Source organism: Nelusetta ayraudi, unplaced genomic scaffold (assembly GCF_046127955.1).
Source record: "Nelusetta ayraudi isolate G7.1 ecotype Tasmania unplaced genomic scaffold, CSIRO-AGI_Nayr_v1 ptg000018l, whole genome shotgun sequence".
Lineage (NCBI taxonomy): Eukaryota > Metazoa > Chordata > Actinopteri > Tetraodontiformes > Monacanthidae > Nelusetta > Nelusetta ayraudi.
Genome location: NW_027466068.1, coordinates 481,533 through 505,000, shown reverse-complemented (window position 1 = coordinate 505,000; position 23,468 = coordinate 481,533). Strand labels below are relative to the sequence as shown.

At 48.5% G+C, this 23,468-nt stretch overlaps 2 protein-coding genes across 13 annotated transcripts in view; both read right to left on the bottom strand.

Moving 5' to 3' along the window:
- LOC142887713 (PR domain zinc finger protein 12-like) overlaps positions 1 to 2,866 on the bottom strand; it is a 5,236-nt gene extending 2,370 nt beyond the window's left edge. For both annotated transcript variants that reach the window (XM_076025550.1, XM_076025551.1), the window contains exons 1-3: positions 2,281 to 2,866; positions 632 to 697; positions 284 to 408 (exon numbers count right to left, since the gene is read on the bottom strand). In XM_076025550.1, coding sequence (XP_075881665.1) covers positions 284 to 408; positions 632 to 697; positions 2,281 to 2,596 — 507 coding nt within the window. In that variant the 5' untranslated portion in view covers positions 2,597 to 2,866. The remainder of the gene's footprint in view (positions 1 to 283; positions 409 to 631; positions 698 to 2,280) is intronic.
- Positions 2,867 to 9,342: 6,476 nt separating this feature from the next.
- Positions 9,343 to 23,184, bottom strand: LOC142887707 (far upstream element-binding protein 3-like). 11 transcript variants are annotated; one of them, XM_076025537.1, is made up of 20 exons: positions 23,021 to 23,184; positions 22,550 to 22,766; positions 19,309 to 19,411; positions 18,762 to 18,792; positions 18,347 to 18,393; positions 17,681 to 17,752; positions 17,401 to 17,458; positions 17,141 to 17,312; positions 16,855 to 16,953; positions 16,611 to 16,712; positions 16,347 to 16,464; positions 16,086 to 16,186; positions 15,864 to 16,002; positions 14,472 to 14,632; positions 14,315 to 14,385; positions 14,035 to 14,120; positions 13,698 to 13,766; positions 13,045 to 13,108; positions 12,861 to 12,958; positions 9,343 to 12,719 (listed from the first exon to the last, which is right to left on the bottom strand). In XM_076025537.1, the coding sequence occupies exons 2-20, from the start codon at positions 22,640 to 22,642 to the stop codon at positions 12,661 to 12,663; spliced, it is 1,743 nt and encodes a 580-aa protein (XP_075881652.1). In that variant the 5' UTR covers positions 22,643 to 22,766; positions 23,021 to 23,184; the 3' UTR covers positions 9,343 to 12,660. The 11 variants fall into 11 exon arrangements, with proteins under 11 accessions (XP_075881652.1, XP_075881648.1, XP_075881651.1 ...); XM_076025533.1 differs by having other exon boundaries at positions 18,347 to 18,396; positions 18,762 to 18,795; positions 23,021 to 23,183; XM_076025536.1 differs by having other exon boundaries at positions 18,762 to 18,795; positions 23,021 to 23,183.
- Positions 23,185 to 23,468: the final 284 nt, after the last annotated feature.

Sequence of the window (23,468 nt, the reverse complement as noted above, 5' to 3'; positions counted from 1 at the left end):
CTATTCTAGTGAAATGACTTAAAACACTGAAAAATGGATGAAATACAGCTTCTTTTTTATCACTTACTTACTATTGATATAAATTCAGTGTGCCAGATTAAAAAAATTAACGCGATTAACGCGCCTACTCGAGCATCACTGATGAGTTTGCTGGCCAGCGCGTCGGAATCGCAGCGACCCCCGGGGTCCAAACGCGTTCTTTCGTGTGTGTGTGTGTGTGTGTCTGTGTGTGTGTGTGTGTGTGTGTGAGGCGGCGGCGGCAGCAGCAGCAGCGGTGGTTTACCTCCCACATGAGGTTGTTGTTCTTGTAGAGGTCGATGTGCTCCGGCGAGATGAGGCGCCCGGTGAACGGCCCCATCTCCGTGCCCGCTTTAATCCACGTCTTGGAGAAAATCCCCAGGCCTTCTCCTGCAGCGCGCGCGAGCACACACACACACACACACACACAGAGGGGGGTGGGGGGGATTTATGAATTTGTGATTCTGACAATGTCAACTCACGCTATAATTTCACCACATTTCTTCCAAAGACTTTGTAAAAGACATCATTGTTACTCTTTAGTTGTAAAATGAAACCAATGAATTGGCGACACAACACAACGAGAGCCTTTGGCCGCGTCAGGAGCTCTGACCTGGGACGGAGCTCTGGGCGATGATCACCTCGCTGGGCAGAACCAGGCTGGACAACTTCTGGACCTCTGGACACACATGGAAACAGAACTTTATTTAAAAACAAATTAAAAATAAATAAACACACACAACAATGACAAACATAATTTAAAAAAATTGTCATTCAAGTTGTAAAAGATTTTAGTTATTTAACCCGCTCCCTTATAATTGAACGACACAACCGTTCCGGACCGTTTCATTCTGGGCCAGAACGGCCCGAAAGACAGGAAAGCTGAAATTTCCCATTAACAAGGAACGCGGCAAGGCACCGAGCGAGGAAAAGCAGCTTTGCCAGAAAGTAAAAGGAGGTTAAATTCTCCTTTTTCCTCTCGGCTCCCCCTCTCGACCTCTTTTAGCGGACAAGGAAGTTCAAACCGCAGGGATTTCGGTGGAAACTCAGCGAGAGAGAGAAAAAGAGAGAGAGAAAGAGAGAGAGAAAAGTCTGCGAAGTGTTAAAAAGGAATGAAAAAAGGAGGACCGTCACAAGTTGTTTCACGCTTCAGGCGGAGCGTGAAACAACTTGTGACGTTAAAGAGAAGCGAGATTTGAATGGAGATTAGAGCGCTGCGAGATTATCTGCACTTTTACATAAAGAGAAAGAAAGGAGAGAAAAACTCATAAATGCCAAAGAGGAGAAACGTCGAGAAGTCCCGCGGATTCGGAGATAATAAAAAACCCGCAAATAATCCGCCGAAATGAGGCGGGACGCTGCGGGGTCGCGGGTACACGTTGAGCCTCCAAAATTGTCCCGAACGAATTTCAGTCCAAACACAAACGAATTTCCAAGCAGAATCGAATTATTTAATATTTGTTGCTGTTTTTTGTTTTGGTTTGTTTTTTGCGAAAGTGTGGAAGGCCGCGGAGGAAACATCCATCTTCCCCTTTGGAATTTTTAGCCTGGAAAATTTATAAACGTTAAAAAAAAAAAAAAAAAAATGTTATGAGCTCATTAACAATCCACAGCTTGATCATCATTTAACCAATTGATTGATAGATTAGTGAGTCGTATATCGTAATGTGTGTGAGAGCTTCAACTCGCCGCGCGCTTTCAGATGACCACACTGCCAATTCAACATATCGATTCGGTATCGATCAGATCAAATTATTTTTTTTCTAAGGAAGAGCGATTAAAGAGGAATTTAAGCAAATCTCCCTCCCTTAAATTGATTAAAAACACACACACACACACACACACACACACACACACACACACACACACACACTTTTCAAGGCTTGTAAAAAATTAATAAACAAGGTCCAAATTAAATTATTATTGAATTTGATTTGAAATTTGACTTCTTTTTTTTTTTTTTTATTTGTTAGTTAAAAATGTACAAACATTTTGCCCAAATAAACTTCGAATGCCTAATTTTTTTGGTTTTTTTTCAAAAGTGAAGAATCGACCTCATCATTGCTCTCAGCGGGATGAAACGTCTCGGGATCAAACAAGAGTTTCTGATTTTAACTTAAAAAAAAAAAAAGAAAGAATTGAAATTAAAGACTTGAACTGTCGAAACGGTTTTATTTTAAAGCGAAACAGGATGCAAAAACAAACAAACTAACAAAAACAAACCCTCGGACCCTCGACGACCCTGAATGTCACACCACTGACCTCCGGAGAAGGACTGCGCGAGCACCTCGGCGGTGAAGGCGGTCTTGGGGCTCGCGCTGGGTGCGGTGCGCTCCTCGTGCTGCGGGTGCGGGTGGTGCGCGTGGTGGTGGTGGTGCTGATGCAGCTGCTGCTGCTGCTGCTCGCCCAGCACGTGCCTCCAGCGGCCGTACAGGAAGCTGTGCAGGATGTCCGAGGTGATGATGTCCGCCAGGGAGACGCACAGCTGCTGCTGCTGCGCCGCCTGCTGCTGCACCTGCTGCTGCGCCTTGAAGGCCGCCTTCAGGCCCAGCGACGAGCCGGGCAGCACGGAGCCCATGGCGGGCAGGAGGAGAGGTCAGGTCCGGTCCGGTCCGGTGGTGGAGGAGCAGCAGGAGGAGCAGGAGGAGCAGGAGGCGTCTTCCCCTGGGGAGGAAGTGAAGTTCCTCAGCTCCGGCAGGTGGAGATGGAGGAGGAGGGAGAGAGAGAGAGAGAGAGAGCAAGACGACCGTGTGGAGTCAACAGCAGAGTGAGAGAGTGAGAGAGAGAGTGATGAGCGAGGCTCAAAGTTGAGTTGCTGCAGGGTGTGTGGGAGTGAGGGAGTGTGTGTCAGTGACAGAGACACGGAGAGAGAGAGAGAGAGAGAGAGAGGCTTCAGTCTGAAATGAGTTGCAGGGATCAAGTCCTCAATGTTTCTATCAGCAGAGGGGAGGTGGCATTGTGTGTGTGTGTGTGTGTGTGTGTGTGTGTGTGTGTGTGTGTGTGTGTGTGTGTGTGTGTGTGTGTGTGTGTTTAGATACTTCTGAAAAACCACCTCATAAGAGCCTCAAAACCTTTCAGACATATTTGAGAGGTTTTTCCATCAGCAGTTTTCTTTATGGCCATTTTTCAGTTCTGGAGGTGATGGAAACGCAGCTTCTGACCCAGTCCCCCCCGGTCGCCCCAGCTGATGGCTGGCACCCATCCAGCACCCTAACACACGCCTTTTCTCCCACTCACTTTCTCTCACTTCCGTTGTGCTGCTCAGCAGAGTCAGAGGAGTTCTGCTCCCGGTGGGCTCAGGACCTCAGGACGCAGAGCCGTCTTCTCAGACACAGCAGGCTTGGAGAGGAGCTCCCTTTGAGTGATGAGCGAGGCTCAGAGACGACTTGCTGCAGTGTGTGTGTGTGTGTGTGTGTGTGTGTGTGTGTCCTGCACGCCCTCTCTGCTCCGCTTCCAGCTCAGGCTTGTGACACTGATGCAAAAACACACTCTTATTTTGAATTAAACAAGAACAAAAGGAGGATGAACAGTCCTGGTCCTGCTGGTCCTGCTGGTCCTGGTTCAGGTCCTGCTGGCCTAGGCAGGTCCTGCTGGTCCTGGTCGTCCTTGTCCTGCTGTTCATGGTCCTGTTGGTCTTGCTGGTACTGCTGGTCCTGGTCGTCCTTGTCCTGCTGGTCCTGGTTCAGGTCCTACAGGTCTAGGCAGGTTCTGCTGGTTCTGATCCTCCTGGCCCTGCATGGTCTCGGTCCAGGTTCAGGTGTCACCTGGTCCAGGTTCTGCAGCAGTTTGTCTGCACAGCTCTGCCTCATTAAAATGGCTGTAATTTAAAAACAGTTCATACCTTTAAAAATGAAACAAATAATTTAATAATATAAATGATGATGATCAGAAAGTCTTAGCCAGTGTATTAATTTCTCTCTTTTGAAATATCCAACAATTTGATTGTATTTAATTACAAATGAAATAGATTATATATTATCATATTCTATATTTGATGACAAAGGCAAAAAATAAATAAATCCAAAGTTAAAATAATGTAAAGAGCAGAGAAACCTGCAGCAGCAGGAGGAGGAGGAGGGGATTCTGTCTGTGAGCAGGAACAGAAAATATTTAGAAATATATATCTTGGCAAATCTTTGAAATGTAATAATTATACATGGAAACATTTTAACCTATACTCTGACGTATAGGCATACATACATACATACATACATACATACATGTATTTGGATCTATATCAAAATATATCGGAGCTGCAGCAGCGGAATGCGAGGAGGAGGAGGAGGAGGAGTGTGAGTGACAGAGCAGGAAAACAGATTAGAGGACAGATTACAGAGACAACAGCTGCTTTCTTCATCCCCCCCCCTCATCCCCCCCCTCCCCACCTCCTCTCGTCTCCCAACGCGATTATTCTCCTCTCCTTTCACTCTGATCTGTGTTTATGAGCATTTAAACATTTATTGTCCGCGCGCGCGCGCACACACACACACACACACACACACACACACACACACACACACACACACACACACACACACACACACACACACACACACACAGCTTGTATTGTCGCCAGACTGTCGGTTGGAACATCGTGTTGGATTGAGTTCCAATCAAAAGGTTTTTTTTCCACTGTTTGGAATTCAGCAGGGTTTGAGCACGTGATGAGATTTTTTGTTTGTTTGTTGTTAAAGACATTAAATATAGAAGAAAAGAAGCAACAAACAAAGAAGATGAATGATGCGGGGGTTCAGAGAGTCTGGGGTGAAAGTCACCTGGAAAAAAAACACAGGTGTACAGATAAATATATTATTTTTTTGTAAAGTTTATTGTGCTATTTTTTTTTAAATCTCTACTTTCCATCTAATACTTGCATTGTTTTTTTTCTAAAATTAATTGTAGGGAAGCGGAATGTCCGGATATTTTCGGGCTCATTTGTGTGAATTTAAACAACCTCAAATTTCCTCTCTGCTCTGCCGGCGGCGCCTCACGGGCCCCGGTCAGCCGGCTTTAGGGTCTCCTCGGGCGGCCTCGGGCCGGGCGCCAGGCCGCTGCCGCCGGACGGAGCTCGCGCCAAATACGGCGGCTTGCGCGTCTTTTGTCCCGCGGACTGCGGAGAAAAGAAAAGAGAAAAGAAAAGAAAAGAAAAGAAAAGAAGCGGAGCGAAAATCCGGGAATAATAGCAGATTTGCAAATGTTTCTCAAGTGATTTGACTCAATGAACGCGGGATTCTCTCTCTCTCTCTCTCTCTCTCTCTCTCTCTCTCTCTCTCTCTCTCTCCTGCTGGAGGAGTGCGCGCAAGGCGGGACTTTATTAATGGGAGCCGCGTCTCTCACTCAATGGAGACACAAACCCTTTAACGCTTTAATGAGCTTCTGACGAGGGCGACACAAAACAGCCCGCAGCTCTGCGACAGCGTGCGTGCGTGTGTGTGTGTGTGTGTGTGTGTGTGTGTGTGTGTGTGTGTGTGTGTGTGTGTCTAAGGGGAGGGGAGGGAGGCGGCAGGTGACTGGCACGCGTAAAGACAGGACGACAAGACGGACTGAGAGAAGGAGAGAAGTGAAGAGAAGAAGAAAAGAGAAGAGAAGAGCAAAGGGACTGGGGAAAGAAAGAGAAGAAGGGGAGAGACAGGGATGGAAGAGGTTGAGGAAAGGAAAGGAGGAAGAGGAGAAGACGAAGATAAAGGGGTGAAATGGAGGAGAAGAGAGACGCTAGACAGAAGGAAGGAATGGGGGGAAGGGAGGACGGAAGGAAGAACAATAAAGGGGGTAAAGGAAAGAAATGGAGAGAAAATGAGGGGAGGAAAATGGAAAGAATTGACAGGACAAGAGAAGAAAAAGAAGAGACGTGTGAAAGAAAGGGATGGGGGGAAAGAGGAAAAGACGAGGAAGAGAGGAGGAAATGAAAGAAAAAGAAATGAAAATATGAAAGGATGAATGATGATGGAGAAAGAAAGAGAAAAAAATGATGAAGGAGAAAAAGTGAAAAGGACACAAAAGGGAGAGAATTTGCAAGAGAATAGAAGAGGAGGAGAGAGAAAAAGATGAGTAGAAAAGAAGAGTAGAGAAGGCAAGAGGAGAAGAGGAAATGAAAGTAAAGGAATGAAGAGGATGAAAGGAAGGAGGAAGACAGCGGTGGAAAAGATGAAGAAAGGAGGAGAGGAAAGGAAAGTGGAGAAAACGGGAGAGGATGACATTGAGAGAGGAGGAGGTGAAAAAGAAAGACGTGAAGAAGGGAAAGAGGAGGGAGGTGGGCGATGGGAACGGACCCAAGTGTGTGTGTGTGTGTGCGTGCGTGTGTGACACTGTTGCGTTAATGTGATTAGCCTCATCAGTATTCATGCGGCTGGACGGACGGACGGACAGACAGGCTGTAATCCTCCGTTAAAAAGCCTTTTAATGAGGCGGGAGGAGACAAGCCGTCAGCTGCTCCGCTCTCAAAATCAAACGCTCCCTTTTCTTCTTCTTCATTTTCTTCTCCTGCGTCGCGGCCGGCAGCCTGCACCTGCTGCTGCTGGTGACGTCATCACCCAGAGGGATACCAGCGGAGGAGAGACCTCCTCTGCTCATCAGCTGATTGGCTGGCGTGGTCACATGACCCGCAGCCGCAGGAGTTCCTGGTGGCAAAAACTGCAGAATCAGTTTGTGATCATCGTCAGGGAAGCAGTGAAGACTGAATCTCCTGGGGGATGAATTTCTGTCCATCCATCTGTCCACCTATCCATCCATCCATCTATCATCCATCCATCCACCCATCCATCCGTCCACCTATCCATCCATCCATCCACCCATCCATCCATCTATCATCCATCCATCCACCCACCTATCCATTCATCCATCGTCCATCTATCCATCCATCCATCCATTCATCGTCCATCTATCCATCCATCCATCCATCCATCTATCGTCCATCCATCCATCCACCCATCCACCCATCCATTCATCCATTGTCCATCTATCCATCCATCCATCCATTCATCGTCCATCCATCCATCCATCCATCCATCTATCGTCCACCTATCCATCCATCCATCCATCCATCTATCATTCATCCATCCATCCATCAATCATCCATCTATCCATTCATCTATCCTTTCATCAATCCATCCAACAATTCATCCATCCATCCATCCACCTATCTAGCCATCCATCCATCCACCCATCTATCCAGTCATTCATCCATCCATCTCTGCAGGGAGTCTTCAGCTGATCAAAGTTCCTCCTCCTCTTCCTCCTCTGTCCGATTCGTTACTGCTTTTACTATTTTTTTTTTGGAGGGCAAAAAACAGAAAAACAAGCTTGAAAAGAATTCAGATCAAATTGCAATCAGAAGTCAAAGACAAAAACAAGTGTTTTAGAATTTTATGAGTGAACGAAAAGGCCATCCATGCATCCATCCCTCTGTCTGGCCGACACCCGGAACAGAATCTAACAGCTTGATGTAACTCGACTCTGGAAATGATGTTGTTTTATGAGTGGCGTTGGACGCTGAGCATCATGGGAAACATTTGGACTGGATCCAGAAAACCAGAGCGCTTTAATCTTTAATCAGCTCCCACACACACACACACACTCATCTGTACTTACAGAGCTCCTGTACTTCATGTACTCCATCAGCACACACACACACACACACACACACTCATCTGTACTTACAGAGCTCCTGTACTCCATCAGCACACACACACACACACACACACACACACACACACACACACACACACACACATCTGTACTTACAGAGCTCCTGTACTTCCTGTGCTCCATCAGCACACACACACACACACACACACACACACACACACACACACACACACACACACACACACACACACACGCTGTGTCTCAATTCAGGGTCTGCACCCTTGAGACCGAGTGTCCTCCGTCTGAAGGAAGCGTTCTTAGAGTTCCCAGCCTAGAAGGACGGACCAAACCCCGCCTCCCCGGTCACCACTCGGGACGGTCTGGCCTTCGGCGTATTTCCTCGTTTCGTCACCGCCGTTCCCTCCGGCTGGCCAACCCCGGAAGTGACGTTTTTATAGTATCAAGCTAACCATTGGTTCGCCATCTAACGATGCAGTTGGATAGTCAAATAAGTAAAATCCTACGTTAAAAACTGGATACTTTATGTGAAACTTCAATATTTAGATTTATATGACGTGTCTTAACCAGTACATGCAGCTAATTTCAGCTGACTTCCCAGGATCCCACGATGCTTTGCAGCAGCATGCAAAGCATCCTGGCATACACAAGTACGCGAAGGATAGTAGCGGTGCATCCTTGGAATCGGCTAAAACGAGTGCATATTTCCGAGTGCGCATTTTGAGCGTCCTAAGCACCCTCGGGAATTGGGAGGAGCCTTCGTGCAGTGCTATGACGCAACTTCCTTCCAAAATGCGCATTTCAAGGACGCAGAACCTGAATTGAGACACAGCAACATCTCTCATCTGTACTTACAGAGCTCCTGTACTTCCTGTACTCCATCAGCACACACCCACACACACACACTGTCAGTCACTGTTTCCTGTCCCATCCAGTCTGAATTGCGATATTTAGGTTTTGTGCAGTTCTAGGGGTCATGGAAACACATCTAGTGTACCAGCACGGCCAGGGCGGACGGGTGGCGCCCCCTGTAGACCTGGAGGACAAGGGTGGAACTGTGCAGACTACACAGGACGTGCAGCCTCAGCAGCAGCAGCAGCAGAGACGAAGCTGCTGAGTTTTCACGGTTGTCCCTCGGAACCGCTTCACTCGTCCCGGAGGTCCGACTGTGTGTGATTACAGTAATGACCATGACATCACGCCATCACTCAGCCCATCTGTCTCCGCTCTGGGAACATGAATAAATGATAAATCTCCCTTTCAAACAGTCGCAAGACGAGAGGATGAAGTGTATAGACCTCATAGTGAGCATCATCATCATCATCATCCTCCTCCTCCTCCTCCTCCTCCTCCTCCTCCTCTTCTTCAGCCAGCGACAGTCCCATGGCTCAGCTTTAATACACAACTCTTGTCAAATAGTTGTTTGTCAAAAAAAAAAATCCTCCATCCATCCCTCTAGTCAGTCATCCATCATTCATGTACCATCCAACAATCTGTACATGTAGTCATCCATCCATCCATCCATCCATCCATCCATTTAACCTTCATCCATCCTTCTGGTCATCCATCCATTTAACCTTCATCCATCCTTCTGGTCATCCATTCACCCATCATCCAGCCGGTCATCCATCCATTTATCCTTCATCCATTCATCCATCCTTCTAGTCATTCATCCACATGGAAGAATCAAAAATTCAAATTCAAAAAACAAAAACTCATCAGTCAGAAAGAATGAGCCTGTTTTTATTTTAGCCCTCACAGTAATCATCATCATCATCATCGTCGTCATCATTATCACCACCACCGCCCTCCTCCTCCTCTTCCTCCTCCTCGGCCAGCGACAGTCTCGTGGCTCGGCTTCAATACACAACTCTTGTCAAATAGAATCTAATAGAAAAATCTGCAGGTTACAGTTTGGACGCGAGTCCATTAGAAAAACAACAGAAACCACAAAACCAAAAAGGTTCCCATGGAGCCTTCAGGGCCAAAGGTTCCGGGAAACCAGGAAGAACTTAAACTGGAGCAGGCGGTCCGGCGTGCCCCTCCTCCCCGCCCCCTTCCCTCCCCCAGCTGGGTGGGTTCTAATGGTGGTACTGGTTTTCCAACTTGGTCAGCGGCACCAGGACCAGAACTGGACCCCAGGCCGCTGCCCAACTTCAGGCTTGTTTCGTTTTCTTTTTATTTCCCAATCAATCATCAGTGGGGGGGGGGGGGGGTGGAGGGGGGTAGGAGGGGCGGGGTGAGGGGTGAGGGGGGACACCTCCCACCCCACACCCCCCCAGACCTTTTAAGTTGCGGGAATGTTTTCTTTATCACGGCTCGACGTGACCAACCACAAAGTTCCCGCAACTTGTGAGCGTGGCCACGCCCACTTGGACAAAAGCATGAGGAGGGGGAGAGAGAGAGAGGGAGAGAGAGAGAGAGAGAGAGAGAGAGAGAGAGAGAGAGAGAGAGAGAGAGAGAGAGAGAGAGAGAGAGAGAGAGAGAGAGAGAGAGAGAATACAGACAGTTAGCCTAGCAGTCTTGAGAAACGCAAAAGAAACACGCTCAGTTTGCAAATCGTTTTTTTTGACACGACAAAGGTGAAATTTCTTTTTCTAAAAACAATTTTTCTCTCAACAAGATAAAGAACATTTTGCACCCGGAGAGAGAAAAAAACAAAACCCCCTCCAGAATGGAAATTTACACAAACCATATCTCATCGACAAAACTGAATGAAACGGGATGAACAGATTTAAATAGGCCCTCCTGCCTGCGCGGGAGAACTCATTATTATCGGCATTATTATTATTATCATCACACTTCATACACACAGCAGAACCAACTGATTCAACGTTCAACCGAGGCCCGACCGAGCCGGGTCGCCCTCGACGTAAGACAAACCTCTCTGTGGTCCAACACGCGTAGCATTGGGCAAAGTCAGCAAGCACAGACCGGCCCGCTAACACGGAAAACAAACACGATTCGTACGACAACACGCTGAGAACTGGAAGTTGTATGGCTACGCACTCGTCTTTCAGACGTGACCTACCAGCGTGAGGCGAGCTAGCCGCGAAAGCTAACATGGGTTTGGAAAACCAAAACAAAATGAAAAGACAACGAGCAACAAACTAAATTTTCACATTCGCCGCTGCGCGACCGAGGCGCCGCCGCCGCAGCAGCGTCTCTAAAACAACCAACAAGTTTGAGAAGCACCGTCTTACACAACACAACAGTGTGGCTCGCCAACGCACGACGAGTTCTGCTAACCTACAGAGTTCACATAACGCAGCCAAAACCCAAATCTATCATTTAGAAAACTAACATTCTGCAAAAATTGGAAGAAGAAAACTGGCACAATTTTAAAAACGTCAGCCGACGTCGACAGCTCGCCGTTCGTTAGCAGACGAGTTTAACGGAAAGCCACCGCGTTGCAAATTTTGAACTGTACAACAGCTACGCGACATTAACAAGCACCTCTTCACGACCAGACGTTACAGTTCTGTCGCCCCCTGGCCGGTAGCGGCGTCACTGCGCAGGCAGGGGGCGACAGAACGCGTACATTCAAACAACAAAAAAAACGAGTAAGACACGCGGATCTGTAAAAGAGAACTTTCAACGCCAAATACTTCCTACGCGTTAAACCCCCCCCCCCCCCCCCCGCCAAAAAATCATCCGTTCTAGCAACAACTTTAATTTTACCTGAACGTGAAACTCGTAAAAGAGAACTGCAAAAAACAAAACAAAAAAAAACCCCAGAAAAACAAAGTTTAGCCATGGTGCATTTTTACGCTGACAAACAAAACCCCCCCACAGCTAACAGAAAACGGTTAGCCCACCACATTCATCTGGCGAATACAAAGCTGAGGTAACGCACACATACACACACACAGCGTTTTAGTTAACATTGTTCGGATACATGCCAAATAGATTGAAATAAGATATAGAACAAATAGAATCCATCACTTCATTGTTGAGCTCCCTAAACGCTGCTTCTTACACAAAAACTACACGCCCCCACACCCCCCATCCTCCGAGGAATAGGAAAGGCAGAACTAGCTTACGGTCATGAAATTCAACTCTGTAAGAAAAATAGTTATTTTTCCCGCCTCTTTTTTTGTTTGTTTCTTGCCGTTTTTTTTTCCTGGTCATGTCTTGTGATCGCAGCGGAGGAAACGGTGAAACGGTGTTTGACCACAGAGAGATCTGGCTTTAGACATTGCAATATAAATCGTCATTTATTCATCATGAAAATCATAAAACCTAAAGAATCACTATTAGAGAGAATACAGGTATATAAGAACTATCATCAAACCGAAAAAAAAAAAAAAAAAAGGATAAACGCGTCATTGCACCTCCAAGATGGCGACTGAACAGATAAAATTGAAACCGAGAACAAAAAGACCCAGCGAGCGGAAAAAAAATTTAGTATCAAAAAAAAAGAAATTGTCTCTGACGGTAAAACATTAAAGTTCCATCTGACGCTATTAAAATATTTCTATGCCGACATAAAAAAAAGGGAAAAAAATAATAGAGTCAACACACAATCTGACGCATGCTTTAAAACATTAGCATAAACAATAATAATAATAATAACAATAATATCTGATTTTCTCACTCAAGACTGCTAAGCCTTATTATTACCGTTTCTTATTGGAAAATAAAACTAGACAAAATATAGATTATACTGGATTTGTTTTGTTCAAAGCCACACTGATACATCTTTAAGTTCAAGTTTGATAAAAAAAAAAAAAAAAAAAAAAAGAAAAGGAAAAAAAAGAAAGAAAAGAAAACCCAGGCCTACGTGGGAGGAGAGACCAGAGGCTGGTCTGAAAAAAACAAAAAAAAACAACAAAACAAAACAAAAAAACTTTGCCCGACGAAAATACCAACTTTGTGAAGGTTAAAAAACAGAAAGAAAAGAGTTCGTGATTTTTTTCAGTTAATCCTCAGGTTCTTTTTTTTTTTTTTTTCTCTACAAAAGGAAGAAGCGGCGGAGCGTCGAGAGGAAACCTCCGGCCCTGGTGCCGTCTACGGCCCGCCCTGACCACCCTGAGGCCTTCACCTGGTGCTGGGGCCAGCCGGGGGGGCGAGGGAGGGAGGGGAGGGGCCTAATGATCCTAGAAAAAAAGAAAGAAAAAAAGATGTGTAAAAAAAAAAAAAAGTCAAAAAAGACAGGAAATGTACTTTCCCTCCCCGCCAGAAGGTGAGTGAGTGTGTGTGTGTGTGTGTGTGTGTGTGTGTGTGTGTGTGTGTGTGACCTGGATCTGGGCTGGGTTCCACAGGTAGGGCTGCTGTCTGTAGTATTCGGCTAACGCTGCAGTGTACTCTGGCACCGAGCTCTGCTGGGACGACTGACCTGCGGACACACAGGAGTCCCATCATGCACCTGTTGACGCCCCACCCCGACTACCCCCCCCCCCAAACACCTTTGCAGGGACCTACTTTGCTTCTTGTAGTAGTCCTCCCAGGCCTTGCTGTAGTCCGTCATCAGGCTCTGAGGCTGATTCTGCTGACCTGCACGCGCGCAGACACACGCAGACACACACACACACACACACGTGCAGACACACACACACACACGCGCGCAGACACACACACGCAGACACACACACGCAGACACACACACACACACATACACACACACACAGTTAGATCAGAGAACTCACTCCAAGCACAGCTGCGATCAGAGAATCCCGGGAAGGCTTTGAAATCCCGCCCCCTTTCCACCAACAGCCAATCAGCTGTGCGGTCGTGACGAGGACAACGCCTCTGACCTAGCTGGCTGGCTAGCGAGCTAACGCTAGCTGAGTCCAGCGCATCTCTGTCGTCAAAACGGTTGCTTTCTAAATTGGACGGCCCTGACTGGAGGGCGGGGCTAGTGGGAGGAGGTGTCATGTGACCTGATTGTGTGAACATGTCTCCACTGCAGTTTTGTGTTTATAATAACACACGGCGAGCCCCCCCCAAGAAACTGCACAACTTCAACTCAATTCAAATTCAATGTTTGCACGCTGTGTGTGTGTGTATGTGTGTGTGTGTGTGTGTGTGTGTGTGTGTGTGTGTGTGTGTGTGTGTGTGTGTGAGGAGGCACTTGCCTAGCTTCTTATAGTACTCCTCCCATGCTTTAGAGTAGTCCATCTGTCCTGTCTGAGCCAAACTGTGACCTACACACACACACGCAAAGAGAGAGTCTTAGTACCGGACTCAAGAGTGCGTCTTTACATGTGTGTGTGTGTCTGTGTGCTTGTGCCTATGTGTCCACTTGTGCAACTGCTGTCGTGAACCACCCCCCCCTTCCCAGGTTTGACTTTTGATATGGGCGGGACTTCATTCCGGTGACCAATCAGAGGTCTCTCTTGCTCACTCACTCACACACACAAATGTACAAGCGTGTGCATGTTGCTGTAACTGAACTGTGTGTGTGTGTGTTACCAGGGTCTTGCTGTCCAGGGTTCTGCCAGCTGGTCTGGTAGGTGTTTCCCCAAACTCCAGTCAGGAAGGTCTGATTGCTGCCACAGCTGCACCAATCAGAGAAGAGCACAACACCGCCAGTCAGCACCAGCTGTTTTTCTTTATTGCTAATTGTTGCCGGACAAACAACTGTGTGATTTTTTAAAAAAAAATTTTTTTCAATCTCCAGCGAAGCGGCAACTTTTCCAGGTGGGTTTCTGAAGAGTGTGTGTGTGTGTGTGTGTGTGAGTGTGTGTCTTACTTCTGGTGTGTGGCCGGGCCCTGGGTGAAGGGACTGAAGCCGAACCCTCCGTTGCTCATGATGCCGGAGCCCTGAGGAGGAACGCAGACCAAACCTTTCATTTCTTTCATTCATTTTTTTTTCCCCCTCCCACTTTCGCTGCGTTCGATTCGCGCACCCCGATCTTGTCGTCGATGAGCTGGCGGGCCACTTCCATCTGCTGGGCGGTGCCCCGGATGGTGAAGACGCGGGTGTTGGGGTCGGTGGAGGGCGGCGGGTTCCTCTGCAGCTCCACATGGGCTCCAGACTGCTGGTTGATGCTCTTGATGGTTTCTCCACCTGCGCGGCGGCCGAGCAGACGGGCCGGCCAATCACAAGTCACGTTCACACAGCTGCTACAGAGTTAGCATCGGGGGCGACTCATCGGTCGCACGGCGACGTGCAGAGGAGAGCGAGAGAGCGACGCCCGAGGCGGAGGATCGCTGACACACACACACACACACACACACACACACACACACACACACACACACACACACACACACACACACACACACACACACACACACACGATTGGCCGATCACCTGACACGCCTCCGAGGCGGCTTCTAGACAGCCAATAGCCCAGAGTGGTTCTGATGTGACATAACCAGCGACCGTCTGAGTGGTCGAACCCACCCCAGAACCATCAGAACCAGCTTCCAGTCAGCCTGATTCAAAGAAACTTTATTAACAACGAGTATGACGACAGGGTAGCTGTCCACCGCCGCTGCTGAATAAAGAGCTGAAAGGTGGAAATCATACATTGATTCATCCTGGACGCCCAATCAGAGGACTCCCCCCCCCCCCCTCCACACCCCACCCGTCACCCCTCCTCCCTCCTAAGCACCCTGAGGTCATTAATAACCCTTTGTTAACCAAATGATGAGAACACTAACAGACCTTCAATGAGGTTCTCACACTCCAACAGTCGCCTCATCATACTCAAACAACTGGCCAGGTTTTATCGTTCACTCAGTGGTTTGTGGCTCAAATAACTGCAGTCGCTCTGATTGGTTTAGAAGCCAAAACACTGGAACATGGAAAGTGATTAAATCAAATCAAACTGTTCTTCTGCACAAGAAGCTCCAGCTGGAGAGAGGGAGGAAGGGAGGGAGGCCACTCGCACAATAGACCACACACACACACACACACACACACACACACACACCATATGGTGTCTAAACACTGAACACTTGACATTTTTTTTTTCCTGCTGCTTTTATTTTGGAAGCTGCTGCTCGACCCCTCTTGACCCCCTAACACACACACACACACACACACACACACACACACACACACACACACACACACACACACACACACACACACACACACACACACACACACACACACACACACACACAGGGAAAGGTGCTAATGGAAGTCTCATTGAGTATATTTCACATTGTGCTCCTTGTCAATTGTGAGTCAGCAGCAACAGATTTTCAGGCAGAAACAGAGAAAACCTGGAGTGTGTGTGTGTGTGTGTGCGTTTTAGTGCACACTTTTCTTTCCCCCCCCCTCCTACCTTTGCCAATGACCAGGCCGCACTTGTCGGCTGGGATGGTGTAGGTGACTTCCTGCAGCGGACCAGGAGAACCCATCGTCCAATCACCACGGCCTCGGACCCGCCCACCTCGCAGGGCGGAGCCAAAACCATCGCGCTCCTGACAAAATAAATCACACGTAGCGGACGACGTGAGCGCTGCGGGAGCTTAGTGTGTGTGTGTGTGTGTGCGCCTCAGCTCACCTGTGCGGTCTGGATGAGCTCATTGATGAGGTGGACTGCGTGCTGACAGCGGTCCGGCTGACCCATCACCATGGCAACCCGCTCGGGACTGATGCCATCGTCTGCAGCAGGGTCAAAAGTCAAAGGTTAAACCACCTGCTTGTCAACCCATGACGGATGACGATGACAGTGAACTGGTTCGACCAGAGGTCTTCCGACCCGTTTGAACCGGTTTGAACCGGACTGATTGCGAGGGGGGGGGAGAGACTGGTGTGAACAGACCCGCTTTGAACTGGATCCGGACTCCGGCGTCGTTCTGGATCTTCTTGATCATCTCGCCGTTCCTGCCGATGACGATGCCGACGGCGAAGCGAGGGACTGGAACCTGCGGGGGAGGGGCCTTCAACTTTGTGATTAACACCGCATACAATCTATAAATTGTGCAGTAATACACCTGTGATCTTTTACATTGAAAGACAAAACCGTGCTACTGATAAATGTGCCTTTATTTTAATATAGTGGTGGTATGGTTGCAGCCTGACTTACGTCCAGGTTGGCTCCGCCCAGCCGGGCGCTGAAGTCACTGCGTCCTGACCGGAAGTCTCCGTCCTTATCCCGGATCACCTCCAGCACCAGCTCCCTGGCGGCCTGCGGGAGGTGGAGGAGTAAGAGGAGGAGGAGGAGGAGGAGGAGGAGTAAGAGGAGACCACTGCAAAAACAACTCATCCTTCAGCAGCGTCTTTGCTTCGCTTCGCTCGGTGTTAGCGTTTAGCTTAGCGTCGGCGCTAACCTGCACTTTGTAGGGGTCCCCAGAGATACGGAGGGGTTTGTCGGCTCCCGTCGGCATCGGACCATCCTGGATCATCATCATCTTGACCCCTGCCCTCTCCTGACACACACACACACACACACACACACACACACACACACACACACACACACACACACACACACACACACACACACACACACACACACACACACACACACACACGGAGGACCATCAGACACCTGGAATGGTTCCACAAAAGAAAAGAAATCCAAACCAAACGTGGCCAATCGTGGGCTTCCCTCACCTGCAGCTGCTTGATGGTGTCTCCGCCGCGGCCAATCACCAGCCCCACCTTGCTGGCCGGGATCAGCATCTCCTGCACGGAGGAACCGCCGCCGCCGCCGTCTCCTTCGCCGTGGAAACCCGGCCCGTTTCTGCACCGCTCCACAATCTGGACCAGCAACCGCTTGGCCTGCCTGCACAAACAGACAAAGGTCAGAGGTCAGGTGCACCCGGTGGGTGACGACAAGACGACAACGTCGTCCTCATCATCGGAGAACTTACTCGATGCTCTCTGGGGTCCCGGTCAGGGAGCACGGCCGCTCCATCAGGCCGCCGCTATCTACACACACACACACACACACACACACACACACACACACACACACACACACACACACACACACACAGGTTCACTTTTCAGACATGGAGAAGTAAGATCTGCAAGGAGGAAGGGGGGTGGATGAGGAGGAGGAGGAAGGGGAAGGGGAAGAGGAGGAGGAGGAGCCCCAGCAAGAAGCTCCTCCTCCTCCTGCAGGCTAGGGGGCTGAAGCACTGGTCTCACCAGAAGCGATCTGGATCTTGCAGCCGGACTCCAACTGGATCCTGGTGATCTGCTCGCCGCCTCGGCCGATGACTGAAAGAGGAAGAATCAACGTGAGGATCCGAGTTGACGACAGGAAGTGATGAGCTGTGGGTTCAACGGGAGGTCACGCAGGTCCGACTGATACACACTAGACCAGGCGTGGGCAGACTACGGCCCGGGGGCCAAATGCGGCCCATTCAGCTTTATAATTTGGCCCGCCGAACTTGAAGAAATTGTATTAATATTTTGTAATAAAACAGCTGCTATTTTAGAATTGTTTTCAGAGTCGTTTCAATAAAGAGCTCAACACCCTGGTGGGGCTTCAAAGACACAGCTTTGGTTGCAACTTGGCTTTGCTTCATTTTCCATTGACATTACAGCAACATGTTTTTCCTCCTATGAGGCGGTTCATCGTCTGAGCAAAGACAATTCTGTCTGAGTTTCAGGCCTCCGGGTGGACGGCACTCAGAGTTCCAGTCCCTGTCGGAACTTCTGAACGGCTGGAGACCGAAGGTCAAGCAGAGGTCGGCCGTCTGCATTGTCAAGACCAGCCGGACTTCACCTCTACGATCTGATTGGACGACAGGCGGCCGCTGCAGAGGTGGGAGCGGCGGACGGGGGCCGGAGGTCAGAGGTCATACTCACTGAAGCCAACCATTCTGTCGGGGACCTTGTAATCCTCTGTGATTACCCTGCTGCAACACACACACAGACACACACATTAACATCCTGGCTAGAGGGAAAAGTCACAACCACAGTGTGCAGAAGTGTGTGTGTATGAAGTGATTATTCTTGAGATTATGTTGGTGGGAGGACAAATCTATAAACACTTATCCACTGTCTCACTCACACACACACACACACACACACACACACACACACACACACACACACACACACACACACACACACACACACACACACACACACACACACACACACACACACACACACACACACACACACGTATTTGCAAACAAGACTATGATGCTGAGCACAAGTCATTATCAGTGTCAGCTTGCTCTGTGTGTGTGTGATCAATACGAGCCGCTGGCCGTACCTCTGGTGGCCCATGGCTGCCAGCTGGTTTCCTACTGGGAGAAACAAACACAGATTAGACCGGAGAACAGTTTGACTCCCACAGTTCAGTGATCTGATCACAGACGGATAGACAGACAGACAGACACCGACGGTTCCTCAGAGATCACGGTCAAAGGTTCTGAACTCTAGTGGCTAGTCTGAACATAGACTGAAATCAGTGTAAGGGTTCTTCCCACTCAGGTGCGGGCTGACGCCTCAGAAGGTTTGACAGCGACCAATCAGATCATTTCTGAGGTTTTGCTTCCGTTTTCATAAAACGGAAGCAAAAAAACACACGCTCTTTTTTTTCAATCAAGTGTCTGCAGCACCGAGTCTTCAGCACCGAGTCTTCAGCACCGAGTCTTCAGCGTCCTTCACAAGCGACTTTTGAGTCACAAAAGCTCTTTGCATACATGTAGCGTTAAAAAAAACAACTGAATTTTAGTGAAAAACAAACAGTAAATGAGTTATGAGGTTGTCGACCTTTCGAGCGCGAGTCTCACACACACACAGACACACACACACACCTCCGTCCTCGCCGGGTCTCTTCTGGTAGTAGAGTGTCTGCTCAACACTTCCTGCCGAGCTGTTCAGGTGGGACATGGTTTCCCCACCCATCTTCCCCACCATCTAGCAGAGAGACACAAGTTAGCCGTTAGCATTGGAGCTCGCAACATTTATTTATTCTTTTTAATGTTTGGGCTTGAAAACAGGTTTTGATCATTGGTTTCATTTACTAATATTGTACTTATTATTTTAAAATCGCAAGAAAACTTTTGAGAGTTCAAATACGAGAGAAATGTGAGAAAATGTTTGCCTGTCTGAGAGAAGTGTATTAAAGTGTGTGGTTGTGGGTTTTACGGCTTAAAACATGTAGAATAATTGTAAAAAAAAAAAATAAAGCCGAGTACTTGTCGCATTTCGTCTATAGCGGGTTATTTTTAGAACGCATCCCCAGCGATAAACCAGGGGCTGCTGTATTTGTAAAACTTCGACAAAGCGCAGTTGCGAGTTGCTATCATCTTAGCGATCCATGAATGATGAAGAAATTAATATCTATCAGATATGTTTGCATATTGACAAGTTCATTTCCAGGATGATCAATGAGCTCCCTGCCAGTTGAGTACGGTCTCTGACAAAACGTCTCGCACTCTTACACTAATTTGTCTCTGTTTTTTCTTATCCAACATTGATTATTATTGTCTCTCTATCTTCTTTCAAAGTTTATTTGTTGGCCTCATTAATTTACGTTGACTGTAATTATCGAAAGGGGCGGAGCTCCTGTGCAAGCCCACTGGGCGTCGTAACGTCCCTTCACCACTGATATTCTGTGTGCTCAATAAACAAACCAAACAAATGCATCTGCGTCGACTCTGATCATTGTTGGCAACCTAGCATGTTAGCAGTGGATTAGCGTGTTTTGCTAACAAATAGAAATTGCAACAAAGATCTTGAACAGCTGCGTTTCCGTCACCCCTAGAATTGCGCGAAACCTAAACATGGTAATAAAAGAAAAACTGGCGATGGAAATGGCACAACTTGGAAAATCCTCTCAAACACGGCTGAGAGGTTTTGAGGCTCTCATGAGGTGCTTTTCACAGAGGTACATCACAAAAGTGTCACGGAAACGCTTTTTTGGCATCAGCGGCCATGACGTAAGGGGTCATGTGACCAGCTCACTTCAAGTGAAAATGGCAAGTTCTGATTGGACGGAGGAGGAGGAGGAGACGGACGTTTTCTTGTTTTTTTTTTTTTACAAGTAATGAAAGAGAAAAATCTGACAACCGTTCTTGACAGCAAACAAACAAACAATACAAAAGCAAACATAAATCTCGTAAAAATCTAGCGGGACGAGATTTGAGCCAAATTACGGTGGATGCGCTTCACACCATTCAATGGAAACACCTACAAATTGCAATTGTACGTTGTAGAAATTTTAGAAATGCAAAAACTCTCAACTTAGTGCCCAAACCAATTTGCTTTAACGCAAATTCTGGCGTCACTTTTTTAAAAAGCAGTTTGAGTTCAAGTGTTGGGAAGTGAAACACTGGAAACACCACAAACACACACAGTGGGTGGGAGGAGGCCCAGCGGCTGCAGATGAACTAGCGACACCTTCAGAATTCACCTGAGGCGAAGCCACTCCTGGGGGGGGGGGGGCAGCGAGTCGCTACGTGACCCACAAAAAAACAGGACAGCTGATAATAAAAGTCGACACCGGCGGAGGCGGCAGTCAGAATGCGACGCGTTAATTATTGATCAGAATAAACAAACAAAAAAAAAAACACAGCCTGGCCAGACGTCACGTTATATAAACTTCACACCTGATTGGCTGAGACAATCTGAGACTTTCTGGTTGGTTTACTGGTTCAATGGCTCCAGACGCCCCATTAAAAGAAATACGAAAAAAAAAAATGTTTATTTCAATCTAAATAGGAATGTTTTTTAAATGCCTGCTGCTAGCCTGGTTCCAGAGGGGCTTGACCTTTGAGAGAGCGGCAAACAACCACACATGCACTCTCTCTCTCTCTCACACACACACACACACACACACACACACACACACACACACACACACACACACACACACACACACACACACACACACACACCTTTGTTGCTACGCTAAGCTGGGCTCTGCAGCCTCCGGAGGCTGATTTGCATCTGTGGACTCGACTCTTGCAGAGAACCGGAGCAGCTGCACCTCCACCAGAGTTCCAAAAGTGAGGAACCTCTGGACCATCTCACTTTTCCTCAGTTGCACACCTGGCGCCAGTGCAAGAGTGGGAAGTGTGTCGTGGTTCGAAGCGTGTGCACACCTGCAAGGGCGGCCGGTCGGTCCGCCCGTCTGTCTGTCTGTCTGTCTGTCAGTCTCTCCTACCTGCCTGCCTGTCTGTCTCTATAGGCGGCAGACACACCTCCAGCGGGCTGTATATGGCTCGGAGAGGCTGTTGCATAACTGCAGCCTAGTTTCAGAGCAACTTACAGTAAACAGCAGCCTATTGGTGAGGGGAGGGGTGCGGCGGGGAGGGGTAGGGGTGCAACTCTAGTGGCTAGTTCCAGTGCGTGTGTGTGGGGATAGTCCCACATGCCTACCCCACACACACACACACAGAGAAAGAGACACGTTTAAAGCCAACTGCTGACTTGTGTCCGGCGAGTTCTCCCCCCCCCCCCCCCCCTCCGTGATCCTGTTGCGTGATTGTGTCCCGCACGCAGCCCAACCAACAGGTTGTCTCTCCCCGCACAGTGACACGTGTGGCCGGACTCCCCCCCTCCCCCTACCCCGTCCGGATGACAGCTCCACAAACTAAGCGCTACCCCCACCTCGCCTCCTCCACCTCCACCCCTCCCTCCCCCGGCCCGAAAAAAAGAAAAGAAAAAGAAAAGTCCCTCCTGCACCGTGTCAGCTCGCGGAAAAGTGTGTCAAAGCAGCTACAAGTCCAATTCCAAACTGCTTTCCGTGCTAGTTAGCATGCTAGCATGCGCCCCTGAGAGTGAGAGAGAGTGTGTGTGAGAGAGTGTGTGTATGTGTGTGTATGTGTGTGTGAGAGAGAGAGAGTGTGTGTGTGTGTGTGTGTATGTGAGTGAGTGTGTGTGCTTCTCTGTGTGTTAGCGCGAGTGTGTGTGAGTGTGTGTTGACGGAGCGCATAAGTTAGGAGTACGAGCACAACACGGGCAAATTCGAATAAAAGTGCTTTGGCTCGGTCCAAACGAGCCCGCTCGGCCCGGAACGTCCCATGTGTTACCCCCCGGCGGAGTTGTTACCTGCCGGGCCCTCTGTAAAACATCGGCCAGGCCCTCTGACTTCAGCCCCGGCTGGTTCATCGAGGCCTGTCCCTGCACCAGCTCCGCCATCATAGCGCCACTAGCTAGCCCGTTAGCCGTTAGCCGGATTAGCACGGGCGAGCTAACTGAGCTGGAGGCAGAGAGGTGCGAGGCGCGGGAAGAGGTGTCACTCCGGTGCCGTTTCGGGGTTCATTTCCTTGGAGAAATACACGGACACGGTGGTGAATCGGCAGCAAGCGCGACGACAACTTAGATACTTTTAAGACACGAATCAAAGCGCCGGCGCCGTGCACTCGTATATATATATACGTCCCGAGAATTCTATTTGTGGAACGATTAAGGATTTAACGTGTATCCCTCCACCCCCAAAATGAAAGCACGACTTGAAAATGGTGCCGAGAAATACCGGCGTGAGCACCAGTGAGAGTGAAGTTGAAAGGGTTGACTCACTTTTGAAGTTAAACCCGTATCGCGGCGTGGTTTCTTTTTCACACACTTTAATAAGCCGGAGGAACCCGGTCATACATTTTTAAATGACCCAGTCACAGATTGTGTGGAGCCGACAGCAGCAACGGCAGAAGTAGTAGTGGTATTGGTAGTCACGTGGGCTCTCCTCGCTGCCACACACGATCTTTGACTGCTGCTCAGCTGTTTGGCAAGTCGCTGCGGCCGTTTCCGCTTCCGCGTTCAGTCACGTGCTGCGCTCGGCTCCACAGGTGGAGAAGGAACTTTGGAAAAGGAACTTAAAATCAGCTGTTGCGTGACGTCACCAGGGTTTTTATGTCTTTTTAAGATTCCGTAAAATAATATTTAACTTTCTGTGATCAGGAGAAATCACCTGACGACCCCAAATGATAATTAATTGATTTAGCACATGTTCAATAAAGTAGCAGGAAGC